Genomic DNA, 14,097 nt, shown 5'->3' with positions numbered 1-14,097 from the left:
CCCTTTCCACGAGCTGCAACATGCCAGCCACCCAGCTTCAGTCATCCATCACACAGATGAGGACTGCGCCCTAGCAGACGGGGGAGGAACAGCAACCTCGCAGAACACAGCTGCCTACCCACCGTGACCAGGTGGGCCATCGCAGGACTGTCACAGGCCTTCCCTCAAATTGGAACCCATGCATCTGTGGTCCCTCTATTACAACAGGGTCCATGCCAGGGCTATTTATAAAGGCCATCTCTAGGAAGGCAAGCCACTTACAACTCCCACCGTCCTAGCTGCAGCAAGTTAGCCGATGTCCAGCAGATCGAAGTCCCAAAATAGACAGTGACCATGTGTTCACTGTTCCCAAGCCTCCCCCTTTGGGAAAAGAACATCTGTGGCCATTCGGTGTCCTGGAGATTTCACGTGATATCTCAATCTGTACCCAGAATAAAGATTTCTACTCACTTGATTAACCCAGTTCTACCAGAAGCTAAAGAGTTTCTCCATGTCTTCTATTCCCATTCTCTGTTTCTCTACTTAGTTTTAAGGGATAGGAGGAAGGTGCTGGGGGGATGGGCGGGGGGGGGAGTTGAGATCCATTGAGAGGCTCTCTGATAATGGCAATGAACTGAAATGTATAACCTTTGGGGAAGGGATCCATGCCAGCCTCTGTCATGGTGTGATGTCAACATGCTCTTACAGGTATACCCCGTAACTGGCAGCGAGTAAGTCTGAATTATCGAAATATGCCCAGTATGTTACCCCTGGGCAAAGAAAATGCACCTGACCATGACAGCTAGAAGCAAAGGCACCCAGAATCACCTGAATTACACGACGGGCACCTTGGTAGAAATCTGAGCAAGGGAACTTCTATAAATTTCAATCAATAATTGAGCACCAATTAGGTACCAGACACCGTGCTAGTTTCTGAGGATGGCAAACGAACAAAACAGTTCCTCCCTGAGTGGAACTCACAGACTGGCAGGAGTGTCTGATCGCAGTACGACTAGTTCTAATATGATGTTTGAGTAGTTCTAACCTACTGGGCTGTGATACTATCAAATGCGATGGCCTCTGAATGGGTGAGCCCTGGAGGGTGTCAGGGAAGACAGGACATGCGAGCTTAAGGGCCAGAACTTACAGCAAGGGACCTGGGCAAGGAGTTAAGGGAGAGGAACGTGAGAGGTGGGGCTGAGAGGAGGAGTGTGGACACAAATCTAGGGTGTTCTCTAGTGACCTGAATGTTTTCTACCTGCAGAAACCTTACCTGGCCTGAGCACATTCCCATCCACGTGCCAACAGAGCAGAGTAATTAAGAACGTGGGCTTTGGAGCTGAACACTCTTCAGACTAAGTCCCCCTCCTGCCACTCAGTAGGAGAGCATGGGCTCTGGAACCAGCCACTGAGGATGAGTCCTGGCTCTACCACTTCCCAGCTGTAGGGCCCCGGGCAGCATATCTAACATCCCTGTGCCTCGGTTTTCTCATCTGTAAAATGGAAAAAATAATAGTGTCTACCTCACAGGGTGATGGGGAAGCTTGGCTGAGATACCCAAATAAGGGCCACAGTGCCTGGCACACAGTAGGCACCATATCATTCTTAGTAACCTCACCCGGTCTCATTTCCTTGGTCTGTAAATTAGGGGTTTGGAGGATTAAAAAGACAATAAAACCCTAACGTGGTGTTGGCCCATAGGAGGTTCTCATAACTGAATCCTGTTGGCTTCTGATTCCCAACAAGCCGAGGCTATATTACCTGGCCAGGGGAATCTGCTCCCGGCCATCGCTGCAAGAGCAGATGTGGGAGTTCATGGACATTGACTCTGGCTGAGAGACTGGGTCGAGTCAGACCTCAGGGGACCATGGAAAGGTTGAGGTGACCTGTGAAAGTGTGCAGGTCAATTCCCCGGCTGACAGCAGCATACAGGTGGCACAGGGGAGGGGCGTGGGCTGGTGCATGCCCATCCAAGGTGCACCTGGGCTTTGCTCCAGCCCAGTCTTACTCTGGTGAAGTGAGGGGACAGCTGTTCCCTTCTCCCATGAGCCAGCCAGCATGTCCCAACAGCCAAATGCCTCAGCCCCGTGGCTGGGGCCCACTGCTAATCACACACCACCCAGGGCCAGACTTGGGGACCAAGCCTCCTGTCCCCCTTGCCCACTTTGCATGGCAGGCGTGAGACTAAGCTGGGGGTGCCACCTGCAGACAGTCTGCCCACCAGGCCGTCTCAGAGCCCAAATCAAGACCTGAGCTCTTGGTGCTAACCAGGTCTTAGAGCCATGCTCCACCCCCAAAGGACAAACCAACTCCTGGCTACAAGCCAGCAGGCCCCAGGTCAATCAGGTGACTGGAAACTGCCAGATGAAGCCTTGCTCTTGTTGCACAATATTGTTCCTGGCCCCAAATCTCTCTCTCTCTCTCTCTCTCTCACACACACACACACACACACACACACACGCACGCACACACATACACAGCTCCCATAAGCCTAAGGCATGTGAGGTGCTAGGTGAACACCAGTGAGAAAAGAGGGCAGCTGTGTGGCACAGACCTCAGACAGATGCACGCCCAGGTCCAGGCCCTCAGAACCCCCGAGACAGCCTCAAAGGACTGTGCCCAGTAAACCACCAGAGTGCCCTGTCAGAGTGACAGCATCCTTTCCCAGCCCACAGGGACACTGAGAAGATTAATTAGAGGAACCTAAAAGTGCTTGAGCAAGGCTCCCCAGGGAACTGGGTGAATATGTCACCCCTGTCACAAGGCTCTTTAAGTGTGCCTTGGCTGGGTCTTTGTTCAACATTGCATAGGATAACCAAGACAGACAGCCGGCTGCAGACAAGTGGCCAGCTCAATGCTGTTCTAGAGGGTCAATCCACCCAGGGCCCGAGCCTCTGTGTGGCCACAGTCAGCCACATTGCATGGTTTGCATGGTAGGTGGCAGGAAGGAGAGGAGCTGCTTTCAGAGTGTCTCCTTCTTACTGAGGCCTTTATAAATCTACTTCAAAGTGTCCCTCCTCCTCCAGGAAGCCTTCCTGGCCCTGCTGGCCTACGGTGACCTCTCCTGCCTCTGAAAAGCTGTTACCGGGCCTGGCTTTTTCCATTTGCTGTTTTGTTTGGGGCTGACATTTAAAAATATCATTTAGTAAGTGCTTTACATACATTATGTGACTTAATCCTCATAACTCTGTGAAGTGGATGTGATTACACTCATTTCATAGCTGAGGAAGTGGAGACTTGGAAAGGTCAAATAATGCGTGTGCCCTGGCTTTCTGTCATTTTTTTTTTTCCCATGGGACTGCACTCCCTCACATTAGATTACAAACTCCTCTGTGGCAACCAGGGCAACATTTCCCCCTTCTATCCCCTGAGCCCCTAGGCCCCCAGGTAAACACTGCATGACGGGCTGTTACAGTGACCACTGAGCCTTAATTAACCCAGAGGTGGCACTGATGAATAAAAATGAGATCAGCCACATGGCCGACTGGCCATATGATAAGGATCCCTGTATATACGCTGTGCGGCATCTCAATTACCAAGAACGGTCCCTGCTTAAGCTGCACATTAATCATCAGGAAACTTTACTGCAATGTTGTTCCTTCGGGGACAACTGAGGAGCTGCAGCTCTAAGGAAACGCCGTGTCGCTGGACTTAAAATGATCCAGTGCCTGTGGTGGGGCAACCCCAGGGGCCTCGCCGGGAGCTGCCGGGGTTAAGCCCAGCCAAGGGCACAGGGGTCAAACCGCAGGATCCAGGGAGGCCCTGCAGCTCCAGACAGCGCGACCCGGGGCATGGCCCCCAGGAGAGCAGGCGTGGGCCTCACCTTTGGTGGCGTAGGCGTCCGCGGCCATCCGTAACCTGTAAGGGGGGACGCCCGTCAGCGGCCAGTCTTCCAGGCCCACCCGGGCATAAATGTTGAGAGCGGCTTCATAGTCTCCTTCAACATAATCCAACTTGGCCATGATCAGATTGGACTCTTGTAGGAATTCTGACTAGAAGGAAAAGGAGAGAAAAAACATTTTCCTACGATATGATGTGTGATGCTCCCATGGAGCCCCGCGGCTCTGCACAGAAAGACGGGCGTGGGAGCCTTCCTGTTGGTACTGCTCGCAGGGGCCCCAGAGCGGAAACAGCCCATGTGGCCAGCAGCTGATGAGGGGGGAGGCAAAATGTGGTCTCGCCGTCCCCCGGAATATTACTCAGCCATCATCAGGAACGAAAAACTGACCCCTGGGACCACATGGGTGAACCTCAAGAACATGACGCCGAGTGAAAAAGCCCGTCACACAGGCGACATATATTGGCCCGAACGGTCGAGCCTGCTGAGGCAGAAAGCAGACTGGTGTTGCCTAGGGCTGCACGATGGGGGCATGAGAGATGACTGCTAACACCTATAGGTTTACTTCTGGGGCGATGAAAATGTTCTAAAATTGACGTAATGGTTGCACAGCTCCTGAATTGTACACTTTCAATGGATGAATTATATGGCATGTGAATTATACTTCAGTAAATCTGCTGTGGGGCTTCCCTGGTGGCGCAGTGGTTGAGAGGCCACCTGCCGATGCAGGGGACGCGGGTTCGTGCCCCGGTCCGGGAAGATCCCACATGCCGCAGAGCGGCTGGGCCCGTGAGCCATGGCCGCTGAGCCTGCGCGTCCAGACCCTGTGCTCAGCAACGGGAGAGGCCACAGCAGTGAGAGGCCCGCGTACCGCAAAAAAAAAAAAAAAAAAAAAAAAAAAAAATCTGCTGTAAAACAGGCTCCCCTCAGGCCTCAGGTTTGGGTCAAGAATGGAAGGCGTGTGTTATGAACGAAACACACGAGCACCTGTCTCCGAAAAGGAGGCTCCACGGACATCCTGGTGGGTCCTGCCCACGGCACTGGGGGTATACCACAGACTGTAACCCAAATCCCAAGGAGAGAGGCTTTCTAAATTGGTGCAAAATGCAGGACTTGCTTTCTTTCCGGGGACAAACTTTTCTCGCTGAGCTGTTCCAGCTTGTTATGGTTACTGACCCAGGTCCCTTCCCAGAGGCTGCAAGTTCTAATTCTGATGGGCTCGTCTTACTCTCCATCAGGAGAGGCTGGCTTCCCCAGTCCACACCCACCAACCTCATCCTCAGCCCATTCTCAAGCCCCACTCATCACTGGGGAAAGAAGAGGCGACCCAGCCATCTATATAAGGACACAGATTTATCACCCTCTTCTAGGCATTCTCATTGGAACCCCAGGTATACAAAGCCGGATTTTTCAGCTTACAGAAGCACACCATGAAGCTGCACTATCCTGTAATCTATGGCTGAGACGGAGTGGGCGATATGCAGGTAACCAGCCAGAGCGTGGCGAAGCCGCTGTTTCAGCCAAGGTGGTCGGCTTCCAGGCAGTCCCTGAAAGGGAGCAGGGGTAGCGCTACAGAGGACATAGAACAGGCAAGAGAAGGAAGGGAGCAAAAGGGTTTTAAGAGTGGCCCAAGGGAGTGGCACCAATGCAAGACGTCAGAATTATATTTGGAAACAGAGAAAGAAATCAGAGCAGACTTAAGAAAAGAGAAAAAGAGCTGTGAAAAGAAAGCATCCACCACAGGGGTTCTCCACCAGGGAAGGGGACAGGGCAGGCTTGGGTATATTGAAAACGCTTCCTAGGAGATTCCTGTGTCCTCCCTCTTTCCCCAGAACTGAGACCCATAGGCTGAAAAGTAAACTGAAGGGGGAGGGGGAGGGAGTTAGTGTTTGCTGGGCACAGAGCTTCAGTTTGGGATGATGAAAAGTTTCTGGGGATAGATGGTGGTGATCTGAATACGAGTGCACTTAAAACCACTGAACCTAAAAGATGGTTAAAATGACAAATTTTATGATATTTATATTTTACCACAAGAAAAAAGTTTTAAAAATTAAACCCGAAAAAGTTTTTAATTAAAAAAAAAAGGTAAACTTGAAGGGCCAGATGGAAAATAGGTAGGAGCTTGAAGAAAATTCCAAGAGTATGCACAGTATGGAGAGCCTTGCTGGGCAAGTCCAATCTATGGCCTTGTGCAGAGGAGGAAACAGCTTGGCAGAGGCCCCTGGGCCGAGGGGGAGAGGGGAGCAGCTCCAGCCCAGTGCCATGTTACCTTGCCTGTGACAAGCGCAACTTTCTTGAGTTGAAGCAGAAGCCAGGCCTCCTGACTCCTCGTCCGGGCTCTTTTTGCCACCACAGGGCTACCTCGCTCTGGTCTCTCCAGCCTCAGTTCACTTGTGTTTTGTGGGCACCTGTGTCTGCACAGGGCTTTCCCTAGCTCCCAGCTAGGAGACACCCGAACTTAAGGTCAAGAGGAGAGGAAATTTCACATCAGCCAGCGTGAGTGGGTCAACCCGCCCAGGCAAGATATGTTCCAAATATGACTTTGGAACACTCTTTATAAGGCAGAGGGAGCTCAAAAATGGCAGCAGGAGAAAACTGCTCTAGGTAGAACCAATAAAATAGCAAAAACTGACATGTATCTCGCGCTATCCAGTTGTGAAAGAACTTCTACACCTGAGACTCAGAATGGCCTTGAGCTAAGTACACTTATAGATAAGAAATGTGAAGCTCAGAGAGCTTAAGTAACTTCCCACGATCACACAGCTTATAAAGCCACAACTGGAAAGCAAACTCAGAATTCTAAGTTGAAATTCAATGTTCTTACTACCGCACTGGGTTGTGGAGGATGGAGAGAAAAACTATGAACATGTGGTAAAATTAAAGGTTAATTCAAAGTGGGGGGACTCAAAGTGGGATAGAAACTAGCCAAGGTGCCAGGCCTGGAGCAGTGATCTTCAACCTCTCCCCCCAACACAGAGTCTCAGCCTTATACCTGCTGGAAGGACACTTGAGTCTGACCAGCTGTCACTATGAGGTCCCCCCACCCTTTCCCACTGATTAGGACCCACCAATGTCACCAGGACCATCTTCGTTAAGAACAACTGACATGGAGACAACTGTCCCTAACTCTGAAGAAAAGTGAAAGGAAGGAAGGAAGAACGGAAGAGCTTTAAAAGTTCACTGAAGACTGCCCTTCCCCAACAGAGAATACATCTGAGATTTTAAAGGGACCCTGAAGAAGCTGGCAGGAGTGCTGGGATGCAGTCAGCTATCTGAACAAGACTGACTTCAGGAAACCAGTTAAGAGCCAGACTTCAGGCAGGGAAGTGTCCAGAAACCAGTAAGTGAGGTAACAGGGTGGGGAAGGGGGCAGGGGGGAGGGAAGGCAAGGTGAAAAAGATTCAGTGAAGCAAGCAAGGAAAGATGTGAAATGGAGAAGGAAAGCTGGATACAGAGACCAGGAAACAGGGCAGATGAGGAGAAGGGCAGCGCTTAGGGTTTCCTGTGCCATGAGGACTAGGGTCATTGCCCAGGCAGAGGGAAGTTCCTGCCCTGGTTCCCTCCCACACCAAGGTACCAGGCCTGCCGGCACCAATGTGCACCCCACTCCGGGCCAGAGCTGCCTGGGACGTTCACGAGCTGCACGTTTCAGGCAGGATATCATGCGGTTTAAGTGACACTCCTGATGCACTTCTCTCTTCTCAGTGGGACAAGGTGTCAGATTGAGTCCTGGGCCACAGATAACAGCTTTATTCCAAGCACCTGGGGAAGATTAGTGCCATTTCTCAGGATAATGTGTCATTAGAGACTCTCATCAGAGAGAAGCCATTGGTCTGGAAGCCCCACATCAATTGCACAGGGAGTCGGCCTGCTCCTCAGAAGACAAGCCACAGATGTGCTCCGCTCGTCGCCCAGTTTGTCCCTGGGCATCCTTCCCGAGCACACGCTGCCCAGAGGAGGTAGAGCCAGCACATCCCTCTAAGCCCTCATCCCGAGGCCCACGGTACCTTGAGGTTCCCTCGGTCCAGGGCAGCGGTCAGATGCTTGCGGACCTCAGTCATCTGGGGCCTGGGGCCTCGGGGACTGGCCCCCTGCCGCAGGGGGTGTTCCTTCAGGTACTGCTCCAGCTTTGATTCCCCAAGGAGGAGTTCTGCCATGTCATCTACAAAGAACACAGTGAGAAGCTAAATGGGGGTGAGGAATGGTCTGTGTGCTGGGAACTCCCCAAGGACCTCAGGACCATCTTACAGTGAATTCTCTTAATTAGTTAAGAATGTTCCAGAGTATGAAAGCAAAAGGGTGGTAGCTCAAGCATTCATTCCTCCGTCCCATATTTACTGAACTAGAAAGATGGATACTCGTTGATGTGGACAGAGCTCAAGTTCAGTAGAAGACACAAAGTTGTCTTATGATTTATTCAGCAAGATCGCTACAAAACACACAAAACCCAATACTCTGTATTTTCCAGAGACAATGCAGTGAAATCTTCTAGCTCTTTTGTGGTCTACGGCTTTATACATGGACGTGAGCTGGTAGAAAGTCTTGTGTACTCAGATTCTTAAAACAAGTTTGTGTCAAAATGACCTGAATGCATGCAGTCTGTTTCTGCCTAGAAGTCAAAGCTCTACAGACATGGCATCTGGGAGCGTTTGTGAGAAGGTTCTGCTCCTAAGAGCGCATTGCTTATACATCTTTGTTAACGTCTCTGTTGGCTTGTTAATTAGAAGAAAAACCTCACTCTAAGAGCAGCTCTTTGGAATCCACACATACAGATTGTTCTGAGTAAACCCAGAACAATTCATACACCAGCCTGAACACAGTCTATTTTTTCTGTGAAGGGACAGAACATAATTGTATGAAAATATAAAAGCAATTTTTAAAGGTCTGGAAGGATATGCCTCAAACCCATGGCAGTAGTTACCACTGGGGTACAGGAAGGAGAACCTCAACGGGGGTTAGCGGCCAATTAGACTTTAGCTTTATCTGTAATGTCCTGGCCCTAGAAAGGAGAACAGGTTTGCCCATTATTTGTGTAATCTAAAATTAACTAAAAAAAAAAAATATCACAGAGGACCCACTGAGATTTTGGGAAGTAGGTCTACCAAAGGCCGAGAGCTGTAACAAGAGCCTTTCCAAGTGCTCTGGTCAGTGACCCAAAGCTGCTGACTCTATAGTTCTCAGCAGTGCCTCTGTCTGTGCACTGTGGAGCCGAAAATAATCTTTTAGAGATGAGACCGAGGGTCCTGGGAGGAACCAAACAACACAAAAACAGAGCTGAGTTAGGCTACTGAACACAAGAATTCTTCTGCTGTCCAAGAAGAGAAAGCAATTGCCTACAAGATGCGGAGGACGTCAGGCTTGTCCCATGGCCGCATCAACACCGAGGGCCGTAAGGCCACGTCGGCACAGAGCCCGGGGATACGGAGCAAAGCCCACATGGACAGGCCAGCCCAAACAGCAGCTTCCTCCTAGAAGCATGAGTCCTTCCTGAGAATGAAATCCAGCTAAAAAAGAAATCCAGGGCTCAGGGATGAAGGACATGTAGGCAGAGGCCTGCAGGCCTATGAGAATTACAAAACAGAACATGACTGTTATAAATTAATATGATGCAAAAACAATAATACGTCAAAAACTGGGAGGAACTTCAGGGGCCATGCCCTCATCTTTCAAAACACTGTAATATATGTTTAAACAAAAAAAACAAACATGACTCCAATCTTCTTAAAGCTTTATTGGGGACTTCGCTGGTGGTCCAGTGGCTAAGACTCCACGATCCCAATGCAGGGGGCCCAGGTTCAATCCCTAGTCACTAGAGAACTAGATCCCGTATGACGCAACTAAGAGCCCACGTGCCACAACTAAAAGATCCCACATGTCGCAACTAAGACCCAGTGCAGCCAAATAAATAAATATTTTTTTTAAAAAAGCTTTATTGGACTCTTTAGGAAATGATTGTCACATGGTGAAGCATTTATTTGGAGCTCAACAATTCCTTCGGATTCAGTTTCTTCCCTCCAAGAATACTTACTAACACCTTATTTTCTAATAGTGCACTGCCATCCAATAGAAATATATGCAAGCCACATGTTACTTTAAAATTTGTAGTAGCTACATTAAAAAAGAAACAAGAGACAGGTGAAGTTAATTTTACTAATATATTTTGTTTAACTCAATATATCCAAATATTATCAGTTTAACCAGTAATCAGTATTTTTTAAGTTATTGAGATATTTTACATTCTTTTTCATATTAATTTTTCTAACTCCATTGTGTACTTTACACTTATAGCACATCTTGATTCAAACCTACCACAATTCAAGGGGTCAGTAGGTACATGTGGCTAGTGGCTACTCTACTAAACAGGAATATGATCACTATTTATAAAAGTGTGTCTATTTAAATCTGTCTATATCCCTACAGAGACATCTAGAATGATTATCACTGGAGGAAACGATAGGCATTTCTGAAGGATAATATTTGGGATGATTTTTAAGCTCTCATCTTTAAAGTTTGAATTATTTATATTGAGCAGAATCATTTAATATTACTTTTAGAAAAGATGAACTCTTCTATAAAAATTGGAAATAAATTAAAAAATATATATATATATATATATATATATCAGGATATTAATAGTGGCTACTTCCGGGCTTCCCTGGTGGCGCAGTGGTTGAGAGTCCGCCTGCCGATGCAGGGGACACGGGTTCGTGCCCCGGTCCGGGAAGATCCCACATGCCGCGGAGCGGCTGGGCCCGTGAGCCATGGCCGCTGAGCCTGCGCGTCCGGAGCCTGTGCTCCGCAACGGGAGAGGCCACAGCAGTGAGAGGCCCGCATACCGCAAAAAAAAAAAATAGTGGCTATTTCTGAGTGGTAAGACTATCAATATACTTTGAATTTCTTTTCTGTATACTTTAAGCTTCCAAAAAATAAAATAAAGTAAAATGGGATTCAGAGTCCTAGATTTAAACCTCAGTTTGTTGCTCTGTGACTTTGGCGCTAGGATTTAACCTCAGCATTTTGGGGAGTAATTCTAAGAAAGGCTCTCTGGACACATGAGCTGAGGATTCCTCTCTCCCCATCATTCCACACTACTTCGCATTATTCTGAATTATTCCGCGTCATTCCCCGCCCCTCCAGCTCACCTCCCTGCTGCTGATCTCCTGCCCCTGCATCTGGAAATGGCTGCCCGGGGCAGCATCGCCAGGTCAGCGAGCAGAGAGGACAATAGATCAGGACCTCTGCTACCTGCTGCATCTCTCTAGCTGTGGGACCAGGGGCATACTGAAGCATCAATTCCCCCGTTTATAAAATGGGAGCAATACTGTGACCATAGCAAGACTGCAGAATAGAGCTAATGAGTTCTTAGTAGGGACTCTGCGGTGACCTTGGAGTGACCACACCACTCAGCTGGGCCTTAAAGGTTGAGTAGGATCTGGACTGGCAAACAAGAGAGGGAAGGGTAAACTAGGCTGAGGGAACAGCACAGCATTGGAAAGGTGCAAAGGCAAGCTTCCTTTGCATTGAACAAAGCGGCTGGAGAACAGGGTGTGGTGAGTGAGAAGACCAGCTGGGGTCAGAACTCAGAGACTGGGGCTTCCCTGGTGGCGCAGTGGTTGAGAGTCCGCCTGCCGATGCAGGGGATACGGGTTCGTGCCCCGGTCCGGGAAGATCCCACATGCTGCGGAGCGGCTGGGCCCGTGAGCCATGGCCGCTGGGCCTGTGCGTCCGGAGTCTGTGCTCCGCAACGGGAAAGGCCACAACAGTGAGAGGCCCGCATATTGCAAAAAAAAAAAAAAAAAAAAAAAAAACTCAGAGACTCACCGGTTCACCCTCCCCCACCTCCCTACCCAGCCCCATCACCACGGGGTGACGCCCAAATCCCTTAGCATGGAACACAGGTCCTGGCCAAGTTCTCCACATGTGCCAGCCAGGTTCACTCCTCCAAGCCTTTGCAAGGCTCTGGGATGCTGAGAACACTGTCGGCCGTTACTGATCTCTAAGCGCTGTGGATCTCCTCCCCGACATGCCCCATCCCAAGCCACCCCCAGCTGTCCCAGCAACCTTGAGCACCCCAATCCCTTCTAGACTATAAGGAGAGGCTTAAAGGAAGCCCCTGAGTGCCATTTATTTTTGAGTCCCAGGGCCGGGCACAACATCTGGCAAAGAGTGACAATAAACGGTGAATTAACTCGATGACAGGCAGAGGCATTTGGGCTGCACCTTCCAGGGTAGGCCTGTCCCTGCCTGTGGCAGAATCTGCCAGTCGCCCCCTAATATTCATTCTCCCCTTCTTCCTTTAGCATTAGAATGCCCAGGTTTCATCAGTGCGCATAGCTTCCCAGGGCCCCTGGGAGCTAGATGCTGCGTGTGACTCAGTTACAGCTGACGGGATACACGCAGCATCTGGGCCAGGGCCTGAGCGGGGATGAGCCTGTCATCCAGCCCCTCTTCATCCCACCCTACCAGCCGGGATGCGGCTGTGCTGATAGATACTGGCAGCCTGTCCCGGACCACAAGGTGGAAGCCATCTACTGAGGATGGCGAGCAGCAAGACACAGGGACCCTTGTTCCCTAACACGCAGGAGCTGCCACAGCCCTGGGCGCTGCTATGGCCAATTAGTGCGTGAGCGAGAAACACTAACTTTTACCTTGTTCCGCTTACGTCGCTGCTATTCTGACCTTCGTTACAGTGGCCAAAATCGTATCCTAACTAGATCTCCCAAACACAAAACAGGCTTTCAGTTGAGAAACACTGTCTGAGAAAACTTACCAATGCCCATCCCCGAGTTCACTGCTTTCTAAACAGAACTCTGCAGAACCCAACTGAGGGCTTTGGTAGAACCCCTAGACTCTTCACCTCTCCTCTTTCATTGCTTTTTACTTCCTAGGCTTGCAAAGATGTTTATGTAAACAAGGGGCTGCATAGTTGAAGAGGAGTGTACAAACCACTCCCTAGTGCTGTGTGGGATTCACGTCCCTTTGTGTTCACCGATCTCCTAACACTGGGGCAACACATCAGGGTCTTTTTGTTGTTGTTTGTTTTGTTGGTTTTTTAAATTTTATTTATTTTATTTATTTATTTTTGGCTGCATTGCGTCTTCGTTGCTGTGCCAGGGCTTTCTCTAGTTGTGGCGAGTGGGGGCTACTCTTCGTTGTGGTGCGTGGGCTTCTCATTGCGGTGGCTTCTCTTGTTGCAGAGCATGGGATCTAGGCGTGTGGGCTTCAGTAGTTGTGGCACGCGGGCTCTAAAGCCCAGGCTCAGTAGTTGTGGCACACGGGCTTAGCTGCTCCGCGGCATGTGGGATCTTTCCAGACCAGGCCTCGAACCCATGTCCCCTGCTCTGGCAGGCGGATTCTTAACCACTGCGCCACCAGGGAAGTCCACGCTCCATAGTCTTGATTCAAGACGTGAAGAGAGCCCAGTGCTCGCAGAGCAGCAGGGTGGGCCCTGGCAGAGGTTCAGCCTAGAGGAAGAGGCTCTCCTCAGAATTAGGAGACAGTGCCCCTTTTCTCATGGAGATTCTGGTCCTTCAAGACCATTTAACATGGTGCGGGCTCTCACAGAGATGCCTGTAGCTCTGGCTGGGAGGAGGAGAAGCAGGAGGAGACAAAACCTTCAGCAAGAGTGTGACAGGTATATGCTTTCAAGGAGGAAAATGTGGGGAAGGGCATTCCAGGCAGAAGGAACAGAATATGCAAAGGCATGACACAGACCAGCTGCTTGGGGAAACTCCAAGAGCTGAACCATGAAGGGCATGGAGAGGGAGAGGAGGTAGTCGGGGTAGTTTCCTGTCAGATAGGCAAGGATCAGCTCCTCGGTTCTAAAAGGAGCTTCACATTCTGAGTAAAGAGCTTACAATCTAATTTGAAATTTAGCATGGGGGCTACAAAATCATTTTTGAAATTTTTAAAATTTCCAGGCTCTAATTAATCTCCCAAGCAAATTATGTTTTCTTGGCCTCCCTTCAAAAAAGGTGACTTCCCTGCCACTCACTCTCCCAACAAGGAGGACAGAAATCTTAAAAATATCAAGCAGCTTGGGGCTTCCCGGGTGGTGCGGCGGTTAAGAATCCACCTGCCAATGCAGGGGACACGGGTTCGAGCCCTGGTCCAGGAAGATCCCACGTGCTGTGGAGCAACTAAGCCCGTGCGCCACAACTACTGAGCCTGCGCTCTAGAGCCAGTGAGCTGCAACTACTGAGCCCAAGTGCCACAACTACTGAAGACCGTGCACCTAGAGCCCGTGCTCCGCAACAAAGCGAAGCCACTGCAATGAGAAG

The 14,097-nt window shown here is 49.9% G+C and overlaps 1 protein-coding gene across 3 annotated transcripts in view; it reads right to left on the bottom strand.

The window, feature by feature from the left end:
- TTC7B (tetratricopeptide repeat domain 7B) overlaps positions 1-14,097 on the bottom strand; it is a 239,683-nt gene that overhangs the window by 207,812 nt on the left and 17,774 nt on the right. For all 3 annotated transcript variants that reach the window (XM_082841924.1, XM_082841925.1, XM_082841923.1), the window contains exons 2-3: positions 7,825-7,979; positions 3,803-3,971 (exon numbers count right to left, since the gene is read on the bottom strand). In XM_082841924.1, coding sequence (XP_082698050.1) covers positions 3,803-3,971; positions 7,825-7,979 — 324 coding nt within the window. The remainder of the gene's footprint in view (positions 1-3,802; positions 3,972-7,824; positions 7,980-14,097) is intronic.

Source organism: Leucopleurus acutus (assembly GCF_964270905.1).
Source record: "Leucopleurus acutus genome assembly, chromosome: 1".
NCBI lineage: Eukaryota > Metazoa > Chordata > Mammalia > Artiodactyla > Delphinidae > Leucopleurus > Leucopleurus acutus.
The sequence above is the reverse complement of the archived record's forward strand: the minus strand, read 5'-3'. Positions and strand labels throughout refer to the sequence as shown.